The 10,712-nt window shown below is 44.3% G+C and overlaps 1 protein-coding gene across 1 annotated transcript in view; it reads right to left on the reverse strand.

Annotated features, from left to right (window-relative positions):
- GARIN2 (golgi associated RAB2 interactor family member 2) overlaps positions 1 to 10,402 on the reverse strand; it is a 29,427-nt gene extending 19,025 nt beyond the window's left edge. Inside the window, exons 1-3 of the mRNA XM_065872506.1 lie at positions 10,274 to 10,402; positions 5,556 to 5,644; positions 1,296 to 1,471 (exon numbers count right to left, since the gene is read on the reverse strand). Coding sequence (XP_065728578.1) covers positions 1,296 to 1,454 — 159 coding nt within the window. The 5' untranslated portion in view covers positions 1,455 to 1,471; positions 5,556 to 5,644; positions 10,274 to 10,402. The remainder of the gene's footprint in view (positions 1 to 1,295; positions 1,472 to 5,555; positions 5,645 to 10,273) is intronic.
- Between the last annotated feature and the right edge of the window lie 310 nt (positions 10,403 to 10,712).

The following is a 10,712-nucleotide window of genomic DNA, read 5'->3' on the forward strand; positions in this document are numbered from 1 at the left end:
CTCTCCCAGTGTTCATTAGAACTTGAAAATGGTTATTTGAAAAAGGTGCAGAAGTGTGAAAAATAAAATAAAAAGATTATTAGTAGGAAAGAAGCACACAGAAGGTAAAGAACGTCAAATCACAGCATCACATGCTTTCTGGGGCATGACTTAAACATTAGTGTTCTTTGAGGCATCACCTCCCTCCTATGGTGTCTGGAAGTGAGGAGGTCTCCCGTCAGTGCAGAGAATGTGTTCATGTTGTCGTTCCTGTCACTCCTTTGTAGAATCAGCCGAGGAGCTGCTTAAATGGGCATGTTTCACGTTAGACTTGGTTGTGACATTTTCAGGAAGTTTAAGGGTATGGCCCACACCATTTAACTCATTTCCCTGTTTCTTTGTCTGAGTTTTTTTTTTTTCCCTTTGGCCATACCTCACAGCATGCGGAACTTCCCCAACCAGTGATCGAACCTGCACCCCACTGCAGCGGAAGCACAGAGTCTTAACCACTGGACCGTCAGGGAAGCCCCTGTCTGAATAATTTCATGTTGAATGTTTAGCGGAAAGTTAGAACTGCTCTCAAATGCATTGAAGTGTAGTTTCGTTCATCATGTAGGTACATTTTTAGGAGAAGGAAACTTTTCTCCCTGGCACAATTTGACAATTATATTTTACCTTCAGAACTAAGAACGAAAATGCATTTTAATCCCTAGTTGTGTTAGATGTTATTCTTTAAAATGTCTCCTAGGGGCTTCCCTGGTGGCGCAGTGGTTGGGAGTCTGCCTGCTGATGCAGGGGACACGGGTTCGTGCCCTGGTCCGGGAGGATCCCACATGCCGTGGAGCGGCTGGGCCCGTGAGCCATGGCCGCTGAGCCTGCACGTCCAGAGCCTGTGCTCCGCAATGGGAGAGGCCACGGCGGTGAGAGGCCCGCGTACCACAAAAAAAAAAAAAAAAAAAAAAAAAAAAAAAATGTCTCCTAAGTTAAGGAGTTATCTGAGTGCTTTCCTGTGGCAGAATATTCTAAAAATGACTATAATCTCTTTGTGTAGTTTTGGGGAGATGATATTAGAATGAAAATTTCAGTAGACTTGGGACAGAATTTCTAGGTAAGAGTTTGTTGGGAAAATTTGAAATGAATTTTCCTTTTACATCATAATTATTTTAGGTTGTTTGAAGTTCCCAAACTGTTCCCTTTAATTGTATCACACATTCCCTTGCCACATTAAAACAATTTTTCCAACCTTTTCTGTTGTCTTTGAGAAAATTAATTACCAAAGTTATTAGAACTTAATTCAGGGCTCAATTATTATTTACCTGGACAAAACTGCTCTCTAATATGGGAGGAGATACAAAAGGGGCATACTCTCCTTCATCCAACATATTTTGAAGCTCTCCTGGATCCTTGGAGCCTGGGACACAGATGTCATCTTGCTCGTCGATCCTCGTAGTAGACTGGCTGTTATTCTTCTTCATTGTGCTTACGTATAAACCTCAGAAAGTTGAAGAAATGGAAATACAATGAACAGAGACAGAGAAAATCTAATATAATAATTCATTCGCCTCACTTTTCCACTAATTCAACTAATTTTATCAACATCTACGACATTCCAGGGATTGTGATGGGCACTGGAGATCCATGTGAATAAGACCAATACGATGCCTGCCCTCACGCAGGTTACAGTCTCTGGGGAAACAGCAAGTAAGCAAGAAGATGTTGGATGATAAGGGCTACAAAGACTCTGGATCAATTCCATGCGATAAAAAGTGTCTGGGGTGTGGGACTGGCAACAGAAATTAGTTAGGGTGGTTAAGGGAGGCCTCTCAGCATCCCCCCTCCCCAAACCATTATTTTCCACCTTCCTAATTAATGGTACCTCTATCCTTCCCAGCATGCATGGGCCTAAAGTCCTTTTCTGTAAGTAGGGTATACCATACTAACCATACTAACCTGAGATCATCTCTTCCTGACCATTCACCCGCTACCGAGGCTTAGTGAACAGTGGGTATCTATCTAGTCACTGACAGCTGTACACCTCCTGCTGTCGCTCTGGCTCTCTCTCCAGAAACTGCTTCAGTAGACACCAATGGCTCTACTTCATTGGATTTCACCTTTCACCTACCAGAAATCACAGAATTCCAAGAAAGGAACAGGTCCTAGAATGCAATTCTGTTCAAACCTTCAAAAGATCACTCTTCCTTCTTCACAAACTCCATGCCGGTTAGAGGAAAGCAGTAAGTTCTGAATGCTTATTTCCACCTCAGTCCTTTCTCAGAGATCCTTCTTTTCCTTTCCCTAGCCAAGCTAGACAGTAGCAGTGAACATGCCCCATCTCTGTCCCAGCCAGGGCCTGGGACACAGAGACCACCGCTGCCTGCTAACCCATGAGCGTGTGACCCTGGGAATTCTCATCAGACCTTCTGCTGGTGACAACACAATGCCCCCCTCCAGCGCATCTTACACATGAACATAGGGAAAGTGAAATAACTCAAGAGAAAGTGAAATAGTCCAGAGGAGCCAAAATGTAAAAAGAATGAGACAAAAGAGATCATTCAGGAAAAAAAGAGAAACAGATAAAACAACAACCATCAGCTGAAACAGGGAGGACGGAAAATAATAACCAACAAAATATATTTAGTTCTTGCTTTGCGGCAGGCAATAATAGCTTTACATGCACTGTCTCATTTGATTCTAAAAGCACTATGAACTAGCATTTTTAAGATACTTATTTTATACACCATGAGGCTTGGAGAGGGAAAGTAACTTACCCGAGGTCACACCTTATAAGTCCCCACACCAGGAATCAGAACCTCATAGTCTGACTAGAGGAGCTTATGCCATGGCCTAAGGTTCAGTCCTGCCCTGAGTGCTTGGAAAGATGGATGTGAGAATCGGCAAGGGCGCGAGGGGTCAGGATAGGTCAGGACGTATGGGAAAAAGGAAAAGGAGGGTGAACCAGAGACAACAGAAGGTGCCTTCCCCTTCTTCCTATTCTCTTCCCTTCCTGAATAATTTCGTCCTAAATCCATTAGCTGGGACAAAGGGAGGCAGGACTCTAATGAGGGGAGTGAGGAGCCACAGCTCAGGACACAAGGGAGGCAAGAGGGCATCTATTACCAGGAGAAGGGCTGCAGCCCAGTGTAAGAAACCAGGGCCGAGCAGCCTGAGGAGGGGGTCCGAGAGGGAGAGAGGACGGTGGCAGAGATGGGTAATATGTTCATGCAGGGGAATTGATCTAATAAAATAGGAGACCGTGAGACTCTATGTAAATTAAAATTTCGATGAGGAACAGAATATTTAGTTCAAAGTACCTCTCACCAACATATTTATCAGTGTCAAGGGGGAAAAGTAACTGTACAGTGAAGAAGCCGGGCAGACACCGTCTCAGTGAAGTGATGAGTGAACACTATCAGTAATGGGAAAAACCAAAATGACGTACCACCTTACAGGATGCAACGAGATAATGACGTACCACCTTACAGGATGCAACGAGATAATGACGTACCACCCTACAGGATGCAACGAGATAATGACGTACCACCTTACAGGATGCAACGAGATAATGACGTACCACCTTACAGGATGCAACGAGATAATGACGTACCACCTTACAGGATGCAACGAGATAATGACGTACCACCTTACAGGATGCAACGAGATAATGACGTACCACCTTACAGGATGCAACGAGATAATGACGTACCACCTTACAGGATGCAACGAGATGCACACATCATTCTGTGATATTCCTCCCAAAGATGCATGACCTGAATCCAATTATTAGGAAACACCAGACAGATCCAAATTGAGGGACATTCTACAAAATAACTGGCCTGTGATCTTAAAAAATGTCAAACTAATGAAAGTCAAAGAAAGAGTATAGAGCTGTTCCAGACTGAAGGGGGCTAAAGAGACATGACAGTGATTCCGAACTGGATCCTTTGGCCGTGCAGGCCATTACTGGGACAACTGGCAAACGCGGAGTGGGGTCTCTGGATTAGGTGGTGGTAATAGGCAATGCTCCTGTCCTGGTTTTTTTTTGTTTGTTTGTTTTTGTTTTTTTGCAGTACGCAGGCCTCTCACTGCTGTGGCCTCTCCCGTTGCGGAGCACGGGCTCCAGACGCGCAGGCTCAGTGGCCATGGCTCACGGGCCCAGCCGCTCCGCGGCACGTGGGATCTTCCCAGACCGGGGCACGAACCCGCGTTCCCTGCATCGGCAGGCGGACTCCCAACCACTGCGCCACCAGAGAAGCCCCTGTCCTGGTTTTCATGGTTGTATTTTGGCCGTGTAGGAGAATGCCCTTGATTGTATTTGGGGATAATAGGGCAACGACTTGGCAAATTACTCTCGAAAGCTTCAGGAAAAAAAAAGTCTTTGTATTGTACTTGCAATATTTCTGTTTGTGATTGTTTAAAAATTTTAATGGGAATAATAATACAAGGAAAGAGGAAGGAAAAGAGGGTATAAACCAGGGGTCCCCAACTCCCGGGCCATGGACTGGTACCAGTCTGTGGCCTGTTAGGAACCAGGCCGCGCAGCAGGAGGTGAGTGGCTGGCGAGCAAGCGAAGCTTCATCTGTGTTTGCAGACGTTCCCCATTGCTCGCATTACTGCCTGAGCTCCGCCTCCTGTCAGATCAGTGGCAGTGGTGAGTTGTGTAATTATTTCATTATATATCACAATGTAAGAGTAATAGAAATAAAGTGCACAATACATGTAATAGGCTTGAATCATCCTGAAAACGTCCCCCACCCCCGGTCCATGGAAAAACTGTCTTCCATGAAACCGGTCCCTGGTGCCAAAAAGGTTGGGGACCGCTGCTATAGACGAGAGCATGGAGGAGGGGAGATGGATGAGTTCTGAGTGTTTGGCCATCAGTGCAAAAGGCTGTATTCAGCCACTTCAGATTTCCAAGGAGAGAGCTTTGCAATAGCAATGAGAGAATCCTCACAGTGACAGGATGGTAGGAAAAAGGCACATAATGGCCCATTGCCATCTAGGTTTTATCTCCTCCGTGACATCCAGCAGGACAAGGCATTTATTTTATCATCGCTGAGTGGCTGAGAAACAATGAAGCCGCCTTAGAGAATCAGAGGACACAGCAAATGTTGGAAAACATCAACTGGATTCTTTGGGGCCTAAATATACGGGGATCTCCTAGAATCTGACAAGAAGTCACAAGAAAGGTGCATTTTTAGATGAGAGCAAGGTATGACGGAGGAAGGAAAGCAAAGGTCGGCAGCCTTTTGGTTCAGGGTTACCAGTAATATCACAGCAACTATTCACCCTTCACTTCCCAGAACAGCTGTGATTGCTTACACTTTTGTCCCTATCAGCCCAGACTCTCTACTATCAGTTCATGTGTACCTGCTTGAGGTCTAGAAAAGCTGATCCCTGTAAGCAATGTCTTTGGTACAGCGTCATTCCCAGAAGAGGAAAGGAGAAAGAGAAAGCCTGGAAAGTGGAGTAAGTAGAAAGCGAAGGGAGAGAGAGACCAAGGGTGAGGGCGCATGTGACAGTGTAGCTCTACGTGGTCCCCCCACACCCTGCCAGCCATATGCACCATCACCTCTTACCTCAACTCAGGGTCAAGCCACAGTCCTCTCAGAGACAAAGTTTTTAACTCACTTCATTTTGGGCTTCTTCCTTTTAATGATGAAGTCTTCTGTGAAGGAGACAAGAAATGGAAAATAAAGTGTACAAGGGAAGAAAATACTAATCCTTACTTTCATTTACTACATGAGGACCATGCCTTAAAAGGAGTTCCTCTAGGGACTTCCCTGGCAGTCCAGTGGTTATGACTCCGTGCTTTTGCTGCAGGGGGCACGGGTTCGATCCCTGGTCAGGGAACTGAGCGGGCAAAAAAAAAAAAAAAAAAAAAATTAAATTAAATAAATAAAGGCTTTTGCCTATGCTGAAATTAAAAAAAAAAAAAAGAGTTCCTCTAATTATACTAGTAGTCAGAAGGTTGCTGTCTGTATTTGAACTGAACTGTTGGCAATGGTGCCAATCACGGTTTTTGGTGAGTGGAATCAGACAGTCATGAGTCTGTAGCCCATAGCTGGCCTGAAACTACGAAATAAGTGAAATCCTGGGCTCCTATAGTCATGAGGATATTCTATAATGTGACAAAGCTAGTAATATGGACTCAAATAACCGTTGTGCCATGGAGGGTGGTAAGAAGCCTGGGTTATTGTCTTCCTATAAAGAGCCAGAGCACTCTATTCAACTCTCTACCATCCCAACTGGTAGTTGTGTACATGTATACACTTACATATGCTCATACTATTTTGTCACTAGTATGTAGTTCTCACACCGTATTGTGGTTGCAGACACTATAGACAATCCTTTTTCCTCTCCATAAAATTCTGAAATAACCCCTTCAGGAATACCTGGGACCAGGTGAACTACAACTATAATTGCTCTCAGAACTCAAGTGCTGTAAGGCCAGTATGGAAACTGGTGTGGTGGGGATATAAAGAATCTGGAGCCAGACATATCCAGGTTCATATTTGGGCTCTGTCACCTGCTACTTGGTGACCTTGGCATGTTACTTGATATCCCTGAGCTCAATTTCCTCATCTATAATATGAGGATAAAACCACCCAACTCGGGACTTCCCTGGTAGCACAGGGGTTAAGGATCTGCCTGCCAATGCAGGGGACACGGGTACGATCCCTGGTCCGGGAAGATCCCACATGCTGCGGAGCAACTAAGCCCGTGTGCCACAACTATTGAAGCCCGCGCGCCTAGAGCCCTTGCTCCGCATCAAGAGAAGCCACCGCAGTGAGAAGCCCGCGCACCTCAATGAAGAGTAGCCCCCGCTCGCCGCAACTGGAGAAAGCCTGCGCGCAGCAATGAAGACACAACGCAGCCATAAATAAATAAATAAATATTAAAAAAAAAAACCAGCACCCTACTCAACTCAGTGTTGGGACCACTGGATGCACCAATGTATAAAAAACACTGAATAGCATGACTATTGCACCTGTAGCTGCTTGTGCTGGTCCACCACACTTGACCCTGTGTCCAAAAGTATAATCTCCTCAGTGTTTGCTGGGCTGGGTTCCTTCTTGATCACTGTCAGTTTCATATTTCCCAAGTTTCATTCATTCTAAGGAATGAAGGAATTTCCTCAGCTTAAAAACTGTGAAATGGAGTGTGCCTTGTGATCACCCTCCACTGGCGGGAACAATTGCATGGTGGTTGTCATTTGGCTGTACCTGCATGGACCTAGTCATGGTTGTTCACAATAAATTATGTACATTGGTTGTACTGCATGCGTTGCATTTAATTGCCATTTAAAATGTGTTCCCAATGGGTACCTGAAAATCTTTTGTTGACACCTTCTTGTAAGATTGGGAAAGTTTCTGTATAAAACTTGCAGAATGCACATCAGAGGCTTGGAAGAAGGTCCAAGAGACCAGAGTGGAGCACTCCTCTAAGAAATGCACAGAGGATGAGGGCACAGAGAGTGACAGATAAATATTGTGTGGAAGAATCCCAAGTAGTAAGAAAGCATTGAGTCATACAATTAGCTGCATTGTTTTTCTTTCTCAGTGGTCCATAGTATAATGCTGTATCTTATAATTGATGGATCTCAGATTTGATAAAACACAGTAGTCAACTCTTGCTCATCCACAAGTGGATGATAGAGTACACATTTTTGGGGGAAAAAATCACTTAACAAAGTGACAACATCCACATATTGGAGGGTATGTCTACTGTTCACAGACACATGCTACTCTGTATGTGCCCTGTGGCCCTTTCGCAGCACAGTCATTTATGTGGCTTCCAGAATCCCTGGATCTGAGAACAGTTCCTCCAGAGAGAGGATGATCTCCCAGGGGAGCAGGTGTAGCTGTGGATCCAAGGCCACAGAGAGGGAGGAGAGAATGAGGAGAAGGAAGGGCTCCAGGGGATTGGTAGCCAAGACCAGGCCTGGCCCCTCTTGTCCCCTTTGAACCCCGGAACAAAGGTAGGGGTCAGCTAAGAAACAAAGAATGTAACCATATATTTTATCTTCTCTGGTTTGATGCTTTTTATTGTTTGTTGCTAAACATTTGTTCTGGAAATACTTTGATACTTTTGAATTATGTGTATGGATGGTAAATGTGTGCTGAATTTTAACTAGTTTTGTTGTAACTGTGATTTGAGATTATCTCTCTGTATACCAAAGCCTCCACCCCTAACCTCTTCAGTTATGCTGGTTAATTAATCAAGATAGCACTGCTCTTACGGCATATGAATCGTTCTGTGAAACCAACTGTGTGGCTGTGCACGCGCACAGCACCACGCGTTTTGTCAGTGGTCCAAAAGCAGGGTCAGCCGTTAACTATTTATTAGGACCACTCTTAATAACTGGAGATGGTATTAAAGTTTTGGTATATATATATATATATATATATATATATATATATATACATATATATCTCATATCTTTCCAGTTTTACAAATTGCTTTAGCTATATAATATAATATATACTAATATTTTCCCATGACATTAGATATTTTAAAAAACAGCAGTTACCAGTCATGGTGTGGACCTATTGGGAACATCACAGTCTCTTGTAAGATGTGCCAGAACGAACCGCACCCAATGGTTCAACCGATGTTTGGGAAATAGTTTTCTGTTAAAGGGCAGTGGATGATCCAAGGTTCTCCCTCTGATGAGTCTCCTGTGCTCTGCTGTGCTTTCTTGTGGGGAGATCACAGAAGGGTGGCCTAACATTTTGCTTAACTTACTGTGTTTGGGGTCTCCTTTTCTCAGGCTGCAGGTTTGTAGTTCCCGTTGTTTCTGGTGTCTGTCCCCAGTAGCTAAGGTTGGTTCAGTCGGTTGTGTAGGCTTCCTGGTGGAGGGGACTAGTGCCTGTGTTCTGTTGGATAAGGCTGGATCTTGTCTTTCTGGTGGGCAGGACCGCATCCAGTGGTGTGTTTTGGGGTGTCTGTGACCTTATTATGATTTTAGGCAGCCTCTCTGCTAATGGGTGGGGCTGTGTTCCTGTCTTGCTAGTTGATTGGCATGGGGTGTCCAGCACTGTAGCTTGCTGGTCGTTGAGTGGAGCTGGGTCCTAGCATTGAGATGGAGATCTCTGGGAGAGCTTTCGCCATTTGATATTATGTGGAGCCAGGAGGTCTCTGGTGGTTCAATGTCCTGAACTTGGCTCTCCCACCTCAGCGGCACAGGCCAGACACCGGGCCAGAGCACCAAGACCCTGTCAGCCACATGGCTTTTGGGAAGTCTGAGGTCTTCTGCCAGCATTCAGTGGGTGTTCTGTAGGAGTTGTTCCACATGTAGATGTATTTCTGATGCGTTTGTGGGGAGGAAGGTGATCTCCACATCTCACTCCTCCACCATCTTGAAGGTCCTCCTCAACAGCTTGAGTTTTAATGGAAATTGGGAAAGGGAGAGAGTGAAAGTCTGGGAGCTAGCGTGCAAGTGTTTTCATTGGCTTTTCTGACCACTGAAATCAGAGAGGGTGTCTATAAATGCCCTGAAAATAATACCACTCCCATGTAGTCTTTCCCCGCACTGATATTTTGTGATAAAACATTTTTAAAGCTATAACAAAGCTGAAAATATTCTATAGTGAACACCCATATACCTACCACATAGTTTCTCTTTTTTTCTTTTGTCGTGTTATTTCCATAATGACGTGAAAGCTCTTGAATGATGGGGTTTACCTGTCACTCATTAGAACTGGTCTCTGTGATACTTGGAGCTTCTTTGTAGCACTTTGAAGCATAGCATTTACTTAGTTTTTTTCTAAGATTCTTAACACAGCAGTGAACATCTTTTTCGTATTGGTCCATCACAGTCATAGGTTGCAATTCTGGTTGAACCTTAGAGAAGATATAACTGTTGTGGCCTCCCTCTCTTCCGACAATGGGGCCCCAGCTAACCTTTTAGCTTTGAACAGAAAAGCCCTGTGTTCTAGATCTTCTCTCTCATTTGAATAATTTAAAATGACCACATTTCCACAAATTCATTCAATTCAGTCACTTATGGAAGAAAGTTTGAAAAATCAAAATGTAAAAATCATCAGAAAACTTGTTTTCAAAGAAACTCTCAATGAAACTATTTTTAAGAAAAAGAAATTCAGTAACCAGGTGTTAAGTCTCTGAGATTTCTTGCTTGCTCTGGTTGAAACTAGAAGGAAATGAAACTTTAAGGAAAAGGGGAAGGTGGATAAAGAATAGACATTTTGCCCTCGAATTATGAGAATTCATTGAACTATCCTTTCCTTCTCTCTCAGGTTCACACCAAAGTTGCAGTAGGCAGACAGTCACTTACATAGAGGTGAGGATGAAACAGATCTCTGGAGATCTCCTGGATGTCTACTAGAATAGTCTCCAAATAGCACGTTTCCAGCTCTTTTCACATTTCTTTGGCAGGTGTTTTCAGTCTACTGGACAGGCAACTTACCCCTTAGTGAAAGAAGCACAGGAGGCCAGACGTCCCTGGGCATTGTTCTAAGGCTCCTGCATCATAATGTGCTGACGTAGTCTCTGAAGTAAGAGAAGAACGCTGGGAGCAGCAGCCCTGAAGGTCAGCCCGTAACCCTGGGGTGAGGTGTTGCTGGCATTCCTGTGGAGCTGCACAGCTCAGGAGCAGTAGTTCTGGTTGCCATGTGAAGTTTTCAGAGGCTTCCCTGGAGAGAAAAGCCAATTTAGTCATAGGATCACCATGGAAAAGATATCATACTGAGAAAGTTGAAAACACTATCATTTAT

This window comes from Phocoena phocoena, chromosome 2 (genome assembly GCF_963924675.1).
Source record: "Phocoena phocoena chromosome 2, mPhoPho1.1, whole genome shotgun sequence".
NCBI classification, from domain to species: domain Eukaryota; kingdom Metazoa; phylum Chordata; class Mammalia; order Artiodactyla; family Phocoenidae; genus Phocoena; species Phocoena phocoena.